Below are 14,315 nucleotides of genomic sequence, written 5' to 3' on the forward strand. Positions count from 1 at the left end.
AGAACACGGTCGGTAACGCCTATATACGACAAGGAGTGTCTGGCGCAGTTGTTAGCTCGGTTACTGCTGCTACAGTGGCAGGTATTCGAGGTTTAAGTGAGTCTGAACGTGGTGTTATAGTCGGCGCATCAGCTATTGGACACAGCATCTCCAAGGTACCAATGAAGTGGGGCTTTTCCCGTACGACCATTTCACGAGTGTACCGTGATTATCAGTAATCAGGTAAAACATCAAATCTCCGACATCTCTGCGGCAGGAAAAAGACCCTGCAAGAATAGGACCAACGACGACTGAAGAGAATCGATCAACGTGACAGGAGTGCAACCTTATCGCAAACTGCTGCAGATTTCTGTGCTGGGCCATTAAGTGTCACGGGTTGCGACTCATTCAACGAAACATCTTCGATATGGGCTTTCGGAGCCGAAGGCTTAGTCGTGTACCCTTGATGACTGTACGACGAGGCTTTACGCCTCGCCTGGTCCCGTCAACACTGACGTTGGACTGTTGATGAATGGAAACATGTTGGCTGGTTGAACGAGTCTCGTTTCAAATTGTACCGAGCGGATGGGGTAATATGGGACTTCTGATACGTCGAGATACGACTGACAGGTGCCATGTTCGTAAGCATCCTGTCTGATCACCTGCATCCATTCATGTCCGCTGTGCATTCCGACGGACTTGGGCAATTCCAGCAGGACAATGCGACACCCCACCGTCCAGAACAGCTGCAGAGTGGCTCTTGGAACAGACTATTGAGTTCAAACACTTCCGCTGACCAACAAACTCCGCAGACATGAACATTATGGAGCCAATCTGGGAAGCCTTCAACCTGCTGTTGAGAAGAGACATCCAACCCCTCCTTTTACTGACAGTTCTCCAGGAATCATGGTGTCAATGCCCTCCAGCACTACTTCAGAGATTAGTCGAGTACATGTCACGTCGTGTTGCGGCACTTCTGCGTGTTCGCGGGGGCTCTACACGATATTAGGCATGTGTATTAGTTTCTTTGGCTCTTCAGTGTAAGAACATCTAGATTAAATTCTTGAAAGCCAACACTGAAGAATGAGGAACGTGATGACAGAGGATGGGCTTTGCCCCGAAACGTGCAATCACGGAGAATTCTATGACTGGCACGTACTAACTACACAAATGGAAAAAAATTAGCAACACCAAGAAGGAGTTCTGCGACATATACGAAAGTTGTGTAGGCGCATTTCTACATCTCACAGGTGATGTCTATTCAAATATATGAGGATGCAAATCATATTTGCTTTCAACACAAGCTGTAACGGTCGTGAGCGTTAGTTACCTTTGGCATTGGACGTAGTGGGTTTGGTATTAGTCAAGAATGCTTTTATGGGCACAAAGACGCCATTATCAACGTCTCACTGAGTTTGAACGAGGTCGTATAATGGAGTTAAGAGAAGCTGGATGTTACCTCTGCTATAACGCAGAAAGATTTGGCAGGAATCAAGCCACTGTACGTTATTGCTGGCAGCAAGGTTACTGGTCGCAAGAATACCGGGCTCCGGACGGCCACGTGGCAGGGAAGACCATTGTGTTCGGCGTTTGGCTGTGGCGCATCGCACTGCATCTGCAGCAGCAATTTGAGTAGCAGTTGGCACCACAGTGACACAACAAACTGTTACAAATTGGTTACTTCAAGGACATCTCCGAGCCAGACGCCCTGTAGCGTGCGTTCCACTGACCCCAAACCACCTCCATTTGCGACTTCGGTGGTGTCAAGTGAGAGCTTACTGGAGGGCAGAGTGGAGGTCTCTTGCGTTTCTGATGAAGGCTGTTTCTCCCTCGGTTCCGGTGACGGTTAGGAGGAGGCAAGTTGAGGACCTGCAGCCAACCTGTCTGTGTCCTATAGACACTGGACGTACTTCTGTGGTCATGGACTGGGGTGCAATTTCGTATGACAGAAGAAGCAATTTCGGGGATACCCCACGCACCCCGACTGCAAATTTGTTTGTCGATTTAGCGATTCGATCTGTTGTGTCTCCATTCAGGTACATCATTCCAGGTGGTGTTTTCCAACAGGATAACGCTCGCCCACATACCCCTGTTGTACGCACCATGCTCTACAGACTGTCGACATGTCGCCTGCACGATCACCAGATCTCTCTGCAATCGAGCACATACGAGACACCAACGGACGAAATTCCAGTGTCATCCACAACCAGCATTAACCGTTCCTGTATTGACCGATCAAAAGCAACAGGCGTGGAACTACAGCCACAAACTGTTATAGGCCACGTGTATAACACAATGCGTGCACGTCTGCACGCTCGCATTCAACATTCTAGCGGTTACACTGGTTACTAATGTACCAACATTTCATATTTGTAGTGGCTTATAGGGCCCTTACATTAACCTGTGTTCTAGCAATGTTAATCACACAAATATTTTACTTAGACACACGTATTCCCGAAATTTCATTATTGTAATTTTGTTATTTTATGGCCTTGCGATTTTTATCCCTCAGTGTATTCTCATTCATTTACACACGTTACAAATAATTACGAAGCTTTTGAAGAACAGTTCAGGTAGTGGAATGGAAGACGGTTAGAAACGCGCGTGCGAGAACCTGAAAGAGTGATCGGCACCCAGTTTCCAAGACTGGCAGTCTGTATGTACGAGTATAATAAACCGTCAATAGGCAGCTGCTGTCACGATTTAAATTTTGTTTAAATGGCAGTATTTTGTTTAAATGGCAGTATGAACTTCTTTTTGCATTAAATTTCGAGCAGCGAATATCATCCACATATTTTTGCCTTAGCGGTTTTGATAAATTATTCAAATATAACGTTACTAAGTTCAGTTGCAAATAAAGAAGAATGGAAGAAATGTTGCACGTAAACGTCACATCGACATCGATGTTATGAGTGAATGGCGGGAATGAAGAGGTTGTGTCCTATTTTGAGAATATTTACTCTCAGTCATTTAGGAAATCCGTGGAAAACTTGAATTTGAATGGTTCTACGGAGACGTGAGCCTCGCTCCTACGGAATACAAACTCAGCACATTAATGACTGCCCAATCTCACTCAAGAAAAATCTAAAGTACGAGAATTCGTCCTCAGGTAGTCTTGTAATGATTTCCATTAATCTTGTTTTCAATGATATTTTTCTAATAAGATATTGTGAAAAAATTATATTCCATAGCTCAATATCTAACCGAAAGTTTGAATTTTACAGAAAACAATCAAAGTTTACTTGTTTGTACTGCAACATATTCTAATGAGATGTAATGGAACGCAGTTTATGATTCAGTAATAAGTTTGCTGGTCTTCGACTAGTACCAGTGCTGCATACCATTTATAGTAGTCTTCTAGTGAGCAAATATTTAAATGCTAATTGTCACGGATAGAAAGTAGTCAGAGATGTGACAGACGCACAAAAGTGCAGTACTGACACAAGATCAGTGTTTTATGAAGTCACCACGAGTCTTAACGTGAGCTGCTAGGAATGGGCTCGTATTTTTAAAATACGTACGCTTCTTTTCTCTATTTGCGATTAAGTATAGTTTTCGGAGTGATTGTTAGGAGAGATATTATTGCATGTCCAACATTATCTAATAGGTGGTGTCCGTACACAGCTGCCACGACTTAATAGAGGTCTTTAAATAGTGGGAAGTACATTAAATCTAAAACAATTGTAATTTTGAAAATTTTAGATGAAGTCACAAACCTGATTATACATTGAAGGGACAAAAGTCACAGGATACCTCCTAATAGCGTGTCGGACCACCTTTTGTTCGGCTTAGAGCAGTAACTCCACGTGACTCGACATGACTTGAGTTGTTGGAAGCCCCTGCAGAAATATTGGGGTGCAGGATTTTGTGCACGAACTGACCTCTCGAATCCATTCCTCAAATATTCGACGGGATTAATGTTGGGTGATCTGGGTGGCAAAATCATTCTTTCGAATTATCCAGAATGCTCTGTAGACGAGTCGCAAAAAACTGTGGCCCGGTGGCATGGCGGATTGTCATCCATAAAAATTCCATCGTTAGTGGCAACAAGAAGTCAATGAATGGCTGGAAATGGTCTCCAGGTAGCCGAACATAACGATTCTCAGTCAATGATCGGTTCAGCTGGGCCAGAGGACTCTGTACAGCCCTTGTAAACGTAGACCACACCATACTGGAGTCACCACCAGCTTGCACAGTGCCTTGTTGAAAACGTGGGTCCATGTCTTCGTGGGCTCTGCGCCGCACTAGCTCCCTAGCATCAGCTCTTACCACCTGAAATCGGGTCTCATATGACCAGGCCACGGTTATCCAGTTATCCAGTCTAGGGTACAACCGACACGGTCACGAGCTCAGGAGAGCCGATGCAAGCGATATCGTGCTGTTAGCAAAGGCGCTGGCGTCGGCTGTCTGCTGCCATTGCCCATTAAAGCCAGATTTTGTCGTACTGTCCTTACGGATACGTTCGTCGCATGTGCTACATTGATGCCTGTGGTTGTTTCGAGCAGAGTTACTTGCGTGTTAGTGCTGACAACTCTACGCAGACGCCGCTGCTGTCATCTACAACTGCATCTTCACAGATACTCCGCAAGCCACCGTTCGGTTCGTGACGGAGGGTACCCTGTACCACTACTACTCATTTCCTTTCCCGTTCCACTCACAAATAGAGTGAGGAGAAATCGATTGTTAATATGCCACCATATCAGCCTTAATTTCTCAAACCTTACCTTCGTGGTCCTGACACGCAGTATATGCTGACGCTTGTTGAATCATTCGGCAGTCAGCTTCAAAACGATGCTCTAAATTTTCTCAATACTATTCCTCTGAAAGTACGTCGCTAACATTCCAGGTACACCGATTTGAGTTCTCGAAGTATCTCCGTAACACTTGCGTGCTGTTAGAACCTGCCGGTAACTAATCTAGCAGCCCACCTTTGAAGTGCCTCGATTGCCTTCTTCAATGCCACATGGTACGGATCCCAAACACTCGAGCAGTATTGAACAATTGGTCGCAGCAGCACCCTAATTGCGCTCTCCTTTACAGATGAACTACACTTTCCTAAAATTCTCCCAATAAACCGGAGTGGACCATTCGCCTTCCCATCCACAGTCCTCACATGTTCAATCCATTTCATATTGCTTTGCTGCGTTACCCTCAGATATTTAAACGACGTGACTGTGTCAAGCAATACCCATTTAATGCTGTGTCCAAACACTGCAGATTTGTTTTTCCCATTCATCCGCGTTAACTTACGTTTTCCCACATTTAGAGCTAGCTGCCCATCACCGCACCAACTAGAAACTTTGTCTAAGTCATCTTGTATCTTCATACAGTCACTCAGCTTCGACACCTTACCGTACACCACAGCATTATCAGCAAACTACAGCAGCAGATAGCTGCCCTCCTCGTCCGTCAAATTATTTATGTGTATAGAGAAAAATAACGGTCCTATCACACTTCCCTGGGGCGCTCGTGACAGTGCCCTTGTCTCTGATGAACACTTGTCATCGTTGATAAGGGTTCTATTACTTAAGAAGTCATCGGCCCACTCACATATTTGTGAATTTATTCCATATGCTAATACCTTCGTAATCAGACTGCAACGGGGCACCGTGTCATATTTTTTCCGGACATTTAGAAATATGGAATCTGCCTGTTCTCCTTGATCCATAGTTCGCAGTAAATCACGTGAGAAAGGGGCAAGCTGAGTAACGCACGAGCGATAATTTTTAAAACCATACTGATTCGTGGACGTAAGTTTCTCAGTCTCAAGAAAATTTATTATATTCGAACTGAGAAAATGTTCAGAAATTCTGCAGCATACCGATGTTAAGGGTTACTGGTTTGTAATTTTACGGGTCCGTTCTTTTACCTTTCTTATGTAAAAGATTCGCTGCGCTTTTTTTCCAGACGCTTGGGACTTTGTACTGGGCGAGAGATTGACGATCAATGCAAGCTAGGCAAAGTGCCAGTGCCGTGTGGTACTCTTTGTAGTTTCCAGCCGGACCTGGTTATGTATTCGCTTTGAAATCTTTCAGTTGTTTCTCTACGCCAGGGATGTTTATTACTATCTCATCCATCCGGGAGTCAAAATGGTTCAAATGGCTCTGAGCACTATGGGACTCAACTGCTTGGGTCATAAGTCCCCTAGAACTTAGAACTACTTAAACCTAACTAACCTAAGGACAGCACACAACACCCAGCCGTCACGAGGCAGAGAAAATCCCTGACCCCGCCGGGAATCGAACCCGGGAACCCGGGCGTGGGAAGCGAGAACGCTACCGCACGACCACGAGATGCGGGCTCCGGGAGTCAGTCTGATGGTTGGTTTGTACGAAGTGAAGACCGTTGGCCACTGAGTTGTCCGTGGTGAGAGGTAATGCCTGAAATTTGATATTTTCGGCACACTCTTGACACTGGGGATCTCGGAAAATTGAATTCGCTAACGATTTCCGAAACTGAATGTGCCATACCTCTAGGTCCAACTACCATTCCACGTTCAAATGTCTGTTAAATACCGTCGCGCGGCCGTAATCACGTCTGGAAGCTTTTCACATGAACCACGTGCGTGCAAATGACAGCCACGCCAATTCACTGCTCTTTTACACCTTGTGTACGCTATACTACGGCCATCCGTATATGTGCATGTTGCTATCCCATGACATTTGTCAGTGAGTCAATGACGACAAAGGAAAGTTGAAATTTTTGCCTTATTTTCGGAACCATGGCGGGATGCTAAATTTTAAGTACTGTACATGGTATTCGTAAGTTCGGAGAGTTCTTATATTTTCATTTTACAATACTGACTAAGAGTTTTTTATATTGCCGCTTATAATAGTGAGTTTGCTCGATGATTTGGGGTATATTTTAGGCATGAGGCGAGATGACGTAACAGTTATTAATTGAAACTTTATAAACCATGAATGACCTTCGTTTTGTTACAGGGCACCGTTTTGGTGGAATTTATTTCTTCAACCGACCCGCTCTAGTGCTAGTGGAACCAGACCTAATACGCAGCATACTCGTGAAGGATTTCTGGACATTCCAAGACAGGGGAATAAGGGTGGACGAACGCGAACCGCTCTCCAGACACCTGTTCTTGCTGGGTGGGAGCAAGTGGCGGAAGCTACGCGCGAAGCTGACGCCCACGTTCACATCTGGCAAAATGAAGATGATGTTCCAGGTGAGTGGCGTGGCACGGTGCATAGAGCGTAAGATTCAGGATCACGCAGTGTTCTTGCTTTAGTATAGCGTTTTATCACTGACATTCCGAAAACCTGCTTTTGGCTTTTGGATGTGCCCATTCTAACAATACCACCACTTGCAAAGTAGGTTAGAAATTAAATTTATAACGTTGCTGACGCAGCATATGTTCGCTTTATCGGGCAACAAGAAAGTTATTGATTGTGGATGGTATCGTCAGAATGGAAATAATGATGTCACTGTAAAAAAGTAATTAATTTTGGCATTTATCTTGAATGGATTCCCACGTAGATTTCGTCGAAGTTGTTATGGCTCATCTTGTCGATTCTAGGATGATTCCACTTTGACTGTTAGAAGGTCCAGATCTGTATTTTAGCAATATTTGAAGACCTAACAAATGCGTTTTTCAGAAAATCCTTAATGATCAAACAGTTCCAGATCAGAAAAATGGTATGGTAGAAATAATTTTTGACTTGGTGTTCCGGATCCATATTTTTAGTAAACTTCTTGTAAAGTCACATATACTTCTTCTTAATTGTTACATCATCAAGAAAACAGTTTTGTACCAATCTTCATATATTTAATTTCCACTTTAACCAAACACAAGACTTGACTGTTCTATTACAAAGCAAAATAACAACTTAAATTCTGGAAAGTGAAACAAAGACTGCTCTGTGCGCATTCGCGCCAAAACGGTTACAAGTAAGTCAAAGATTATGACAGTGTCACAGAAATGAATACACACAAGAACCATATCACTGTAATATATCGATAAATGGGAGTACCTATACATTAATAAAACCAAATGTGAGTATTGGTACAAAGATATGTCTGTTACTTCGCAGAAAAGTAGTACGATATTACAGGTATCGAGAACTGGGGTTGGAGTGCCGTAATGGTCACGTAAATAAAAAACCATTACACCATGTAGGCTAGCACTTTACAAGTGCTCAGCTGGCAGAAATATTAGTACACCTGCAAAGGCGACTTCGATATTAGTCCGATGACGGCATATGCCATCTGGAGGATGGTAGATGTGCTGATAATGGCTTCAACACTGTCCTCCAACATATAGTGTATTGGCATAGCTACCAGACCACCATTTGCGTCTGTACTTTATTAGAGAATGTTCACAGCCAGAAGGCTCAGTGTGGAGCAAACGTGTGAAGCAAGCAGGCAACCGCGCGAGGGACGCGCACTCGTGCTTCCTTCAGCTAACTGACGTGAGTGTGGAAGACGTCAAATTTTGGCCATCCAAGTGGCGGCATGGTACTTTGGGAGGAATTGCAACGTCAGTATTACGAAAATGAGAAGACCTTTCTGAACATGAATACCGTGTACAATACTGAAAATTTCGCGTTCTGCCGTTTTTCGAAAACATGACAAAAATTTCAACTTCCCCTAGTCGCCATCGACTGACTTGACTTTCTTTACACTGATTTGAAAGGTTATGGACTAGTGATATGTACTTTCACATATCGCGTACACTAGGCATAAAAGAGCAGTGCATTGGACAGAGCTGTCATTTGAACTCAGGTGACTTATGTGAAATGGTTTCCAACGTGATTATGGCCGTACGACGGAAATTAAGAGACTTTGAACATAGAATGGTAGTTGGAGCTGGACGCATGGGACCTTCCATTTCGAAAATTGAAGGAAATTCAGTATTCTGGAGTCACATTGTGCCGAGAATACCAAATTCCAAGCATTACCTCTCATTACGGACAACGCAGTGGCTGACAACCTTCACTCAACGACTGAGAGCAGCGTAGAGGTGTCAGTGGTAACAGATAAGCAACTCTGCGTGAAATAATGGCAGAAATCAATGTTGGATGTACGACGGAAGCACCCTTTAGGACAGTGCGGCGAAATTTGGCGTTAATGAGCTATGGCAGCAGACGACCGACGCCAGTAGCTCCGTTAACATCACATCGCCTGTGGCTACTCCACTGGGCTCGTGACCATATCGGTTGGACCGTAAACGACTGTAAAACCGCGGACTCGTCAGATGACTCCCGGTATCAGTTGGTAAGAGCCGATGGTAGGGTTCTAATGTGGCGCAGACCTCACGTAGCCATGGACCCAAGTTGTCAACAAGGTACTGCGCAAGCAGCTGGTGGCTCCATAATGGTTTGGGCTGTGTTTAAATAAAATGGTCTGGGTCCTCTGGTCAACTGAACCGATCATTGACTTGAAATGGTTATGTTCGATTAACTGAAGACTATTTGCAGCCATTCATGGACTTCACGTCCCCAAACAACGATGGTATTCTCATGGATGACAATGGGCCATGTTACTGGGCCACAGTTATTCGCGACTGGTTTGAGGAACGTTCTGGACAGTTCAAATGATTGATTTGGCGGCGAAGATGGCCCGACCTGAGTTCCATCGAACATGTATGGGACATAATCGAGAGATTAGTTGGTGCACGAACTCCTACGCCGGCAACACTCCCGCAATTATGGATGGCTCTAGAGACAGCATGGCTCAGAATTTCTACAGAGATCCTCCAACGACTTATTGAATATGTGCCATGTTGAGTTTCTGCACTACGCCGGACAAAAAGATGTCCGACACGATATTAGGGGGTATCCAATGACTTTTTACACCTCAGTGTACGAAATTAGGTAGTCGAACACTTACTGGGACACTTCAGTGCACAACATTAACAGATGCGTTATCTAGGGAAGATCTCACATTACTGTTATGCGCAAGTATCAATAGTTTTATTGCTACACCTATGGTACTGGAATCGAAACCATGCCTTTGGTATTTCTGAAGAATTGTAAGAAAGATCAATACAGAAAATCTCCGTGGCTTGGGACGAAAGTAATAGCCTTTGGTTCAAATAGCTCTGAGCACTATGGGACTTAACATCTATGGTCATCAGTCCCGTAGAACTTAGAACTACTTAAACCTAACTAACCCAAGGACAGCACACAACACCCTGTCATCGCGAGGCAGAGAAAATCCCTGGCCCCGCCGGGAATCGAACCCGGGAACCCGGGCGCGGGAAACGAGAACGCTACCGCACGACCACGAGCTGCGGACGTAATAGCCTTTCACTACTAGATTAATACCTATATTGTATCCAGGAAACAACGACTCCATTAGAGAACGTATCAGATTTCAACGACGTGTACCAGTGATGTTATGTACCCACTGCATTAGGAAAGTGGTTCGAGGATTCAACCGGATGAGTAGCAAATTTAGCAAAATGAAGACTTTAATAACTCCGTAGAACTGTGTCTTCAAGAACGCTTTCTTGATCTGAGTTACTGAAGGACAGAGAATATAGGGATCACTTTTCTACTTGCAGCCTCCGTACGTAGGTAGATCTCTCCTACAGTAGCTGTCACACGGCTGCCACAGAAATTAGGAAACTGAAAAATCGGTTACGGCGTTTCTGAGAAAGACGTTGCTGTGAAAAGATTTGATTTTTGGAAGATATGTAAGATAAATGCTGATAAAAGGAAAAGACATCATGACTCATACGAGGTATCTTTGTACATACACAGCTCAGTGATCCTTACGAAATCAAATGCTATAAAAGAATAGGAGGACATAAAAACTTTTTTCCTGATTTTAGCAAACAGACTGGAATTCTTTTAGTTAACATGTCTACTTCAATGTCTTGGGAAGCTCTTTTTCCCATACCCACATCCACAGCCTCTCCACGTAGAAATTAGCTTTTCACCCAACACCTTGGAAGTTAAGTATTTTTCGGCAGGGTGTCAGAAGAGAATGGTTCACGTGGAAATGACTTTTGAGCAGGAAAATAGTTTTACTTGTGATAATGGCGTGTGCAACATGAAATTTGCGCCAAGGCCTATATTTTTGCTTTTGTTTGGAAAATTTGTCGTTTCTTATTTTATTTTCCGATCTAGTGGGTCTATGAAACCACAACACGACTTGCATATTTTAACTTTTATTCTGAATGTGTATTTTGTGTTAAAGAAAAGGCTAACGATGCATAAAACTGTCAGTATCTTGCGATAACGTTGGCGTGGATAATTTCCCCCCTATAGCATATACTGTATCGTATCTGGTATTGTGACATCCCTACGGCTGGAGTCGAGTGCCTAATGGCTTTCATACAGCTTGCATAAGACAGCTGCATGCGCAGCTAGGCGTTTGACAGCAGTGGCTTGCAATAAAATTATTGAGCGACCTCGCAGCAGATCTTGAAATGTGAATAGACAGACGTACATCAGTTTCAGTATCAAACTGCATGCCAGTAGGAGTTTACCGAAACCTCTTGGTATTCTGCAAAAATTTGCCAAATGCGTGTTCGCTCTTTATATCAGCCACCGTCAGGTCTTTGTCCCACCAAATGAATTATTTTATTTTTGAATAATCCCCTCGTTTCCATGCAGAAACCCATGCACTTCTCCAAAAATATACCTCATAAATGTGCTCCAGAGTACTGTTTAGATTTCCGACGTCTCTCCTAGAAAATCATAGGGTCATAATATCTTGTAGTTTCCAGATAGAACTCTAGTTAGTCCATTATGTACCTGTATAATATATGTAGCAGAACACATGAGCTTCCTTGGTTCCAGGGTGTTTTTTGCAGTTCAAGCTGCCATCTATTTGCAGCTATAAAAGCTGAACTGGCATTAGTTCTTGAATACGCTTGCTTGAACAAATTGTGTATTCTGGTATTATGTGGAAAGTGGTTGTGCTTTTAGATGGATATGGAACTGATAGACGACCAGCAATAGGCTGTGTTGATTATGCCATAGTGTGTTGGGGTACGATACTTTACACTTTCAACTGCGAACTCGCGCGTATAAAAGGGCCTTACCATGGCAGTTGCGGGTTGAGGTGTCTGAGCCCCTGCGGTGTTTGTGCAGACGATGGCGGACTGCGGCCGCGAGATGGGGGAGGTGCTGGAGGCGGCCGCGTCGCGCGGGGAGGAGGTCGAGATGAGGGAGCTGGCCGCCCGCTACGCCACCGACGTCATCGCCTCCGTCGCCTTCGGCATCGAGGTCGACTGCCAGCGCGAACCGGACACCGAGTTCCGGCAGTGGGGGCGGCGCTTCTTCCAGCAGAACTTCCTCAACACCCTCAACGGGATCATCATGGCCATCAACCCCAAGCTACTCAACATACTGAGGTATGTGCGGCGTTCGTCAGCACTGTGCTTGCGTTATCGGAGCAAATCGCAGTTGTCAGTGTGTACGTATTGCGTCTCTGTAATAGCATAACTATATCACATCATAATCTTCGGAAAACAAAAATCATTCCTGAATTCAACGAATAGCAAGCAGATTATGATAACGAATACAGGCCGAGGCAATGAATTAAAACTTGTACCAAGACCGGGTCTCGAAGCTTAATCCGCTGCTCACAAGGCAGATGGTCTAACCACAGCATCACTCTGTTACTGCAGACAAGACGTAAGTCTTGTGCTAGAGGTGCACTGCGGTTTGTGCATCTGCCTGGTGAGCCGGAGACATGGGCTTGAATCCTAGCTTATTCACAAAATTTTATCCGTTGCTTCGGTCTATAGTCATTATCATAAATAAAATTGAGACTTAAAAAATCTTTGAAGCATAGAATTAATCTGATTACTAACGATACTTTATTCGCAACCTCAGGACTCTTAGACAAAATAGAAATATATCTTTTAACAACACAGAAAATTTTTTCGTGGAAATTAGTCGAATGTTTGTACCCATCGTGACAATTTTACACTGAAGAGCCAAAAAAACTGACAAACCAGCCAGTTATTGTATAGGGCCCCCGCGAGCACGCACCACCAAATGGCATGGACTCGATTAATGTCTGAAGTAGTGCTGGAGGCAACTGACATCATGAATCCTGCAGGGCCCTTCATAGATCCGTAAGAGCAAAGGGGTTGGTGGGTGGGGGTGGGGAAGGGGTGGAGATGACTTCTAAAGAGCACGTTGCATGGCATTCCTGATATGATCAGTAATGTTTATATCTAGGGAGTTTGGCGGCCAACAGAAGTGTGTACTCAGAATAGTGTACCTGGAGCCACTCTGTAGCAGTTCTGGACGTGTGGTGTGTTGCATTGTCCTGCTCCAGTTGCTGAAGTCCGTCGGAATGCACAATGGACATGAATGGATGCAGGTGATCAGACAGGATGCTTACGTACTTGTCACCTGTCAGAGTCGTACCTAGACGTATCAGGGATCCCATATCAGTCCAAATGCACACGATCCACACTGTCACAGAGCCTGCATCACCGTGAACAGTCCCCTGCTGACATGCAGGGTCCATGGATTCACCACACCCATACACGCCCATCCGCTCGATACAATTTGAAACGAGACTCTTCCGACCAGGCAACTTATTTCCTGTCATCTGTAGTCGAATGTCGCTGTTGGCGGGCCCAGGCGAGGCGTAAAGCTTTGTGTCGTACAGTCATCAAGGTTACACGAGTGGGTCTTCGGCTCCGAAAGCCCATATTGATGATGTTTCGTTGAATGGTTCGCAAGCTGACACTTGTTGATAGCCAAGCATTGAAATCTGCTACAATTTGAAGAAGGGTTGCACTTCTGTCACGTTGAACGATTCTCTTCAGTCGCCGTTGGTTCCGTTCTTCCGTGATCTTTTTCCAGCCGCAGCGATGTCTGACATCTGATGTTTCAGCGGGTTTGTGATATTCACGGCACACTCGAGAAGTGGTCGTAGGGGAAAAACCCCACTTCAACGCTACCTCGAAGTTGCTCTGTCCCATCCCTTGCGCGCCGACTTTAACACCACATCCAAACTCACTAAATTATTATAACCTGCCATTGTAGCAGTAATAGCCGATGTAACAGCTTGCCAGATACTTGTTGTCTTCTTGTTGTTGTGGTCTTCAGTCAAGAGACAGGTTTGATGCAGGCCTCCATGCTACTCTATCCTGTGCAAGCTGCTTCATCTCCCAGTACCTACTGCAACCAACATCCTTCTGAATCTGTTTAGTGTATTCATCTCCTGGTCTCCCTCTACGATTTTTACCCTCCACGCTGCCCTCCAGTAGTAAATTGGTGATCCCTTGATGCCTCAGAACGTGTCCTACCAATCGATCCCTTCTTCTAGTCAAGTTGTGCCACTAATTTCTCTTCTCCCCAATTCTGTTCAATATCTCCTCATTAGTTATGTGATCTACCCATTTAATT

The 14,315-nt window shown here is 44.6% G+C and overlaps 1 protein-coding gene across 1 annotated transcript in view; it reads left to right on the forward strand.

Annotated features, from left to right (window-relative positions):
• LOC126484678 (probable cytochrome P450 6a14) overlaps window positions 1-14,315 on the forward strand; it is a 32,845-nt gene that overhangs the window by 3,968 nt on the left and 14,562 nt on the right. The window contains exons 2-3 of the mRNA XM_050108272.1: window positions 6,921-7,159; window positions 12,036-12,298. Of these exons, the coding sequence (XP_049964229.1) occupies window positions 6,921-7,159; window positions 12,036-12,298 (502 nt within the window). The remainder of the gene's footprint in view (window positions 1-6,920; window positions 7,160-12,035; window positions 12,299-14,315) is intronic.

This window comes from Schistocerca serialis, chromosome 6 (genome assembly GCF_023864345.2).
Source record: "Schistocerca serialis cubense isolate TAMUIC-IGC-003099 chromosome 6, iqSchSeri2.2, whole genome shotgun sequence".
In the NCBI taxonomy this organism is placed as follows: Eukaryota; Metazoa; Arthropoda; class Insecta; order Orthoptera; family Acrididae; genus Schistocerca; species Schistocerca serialis.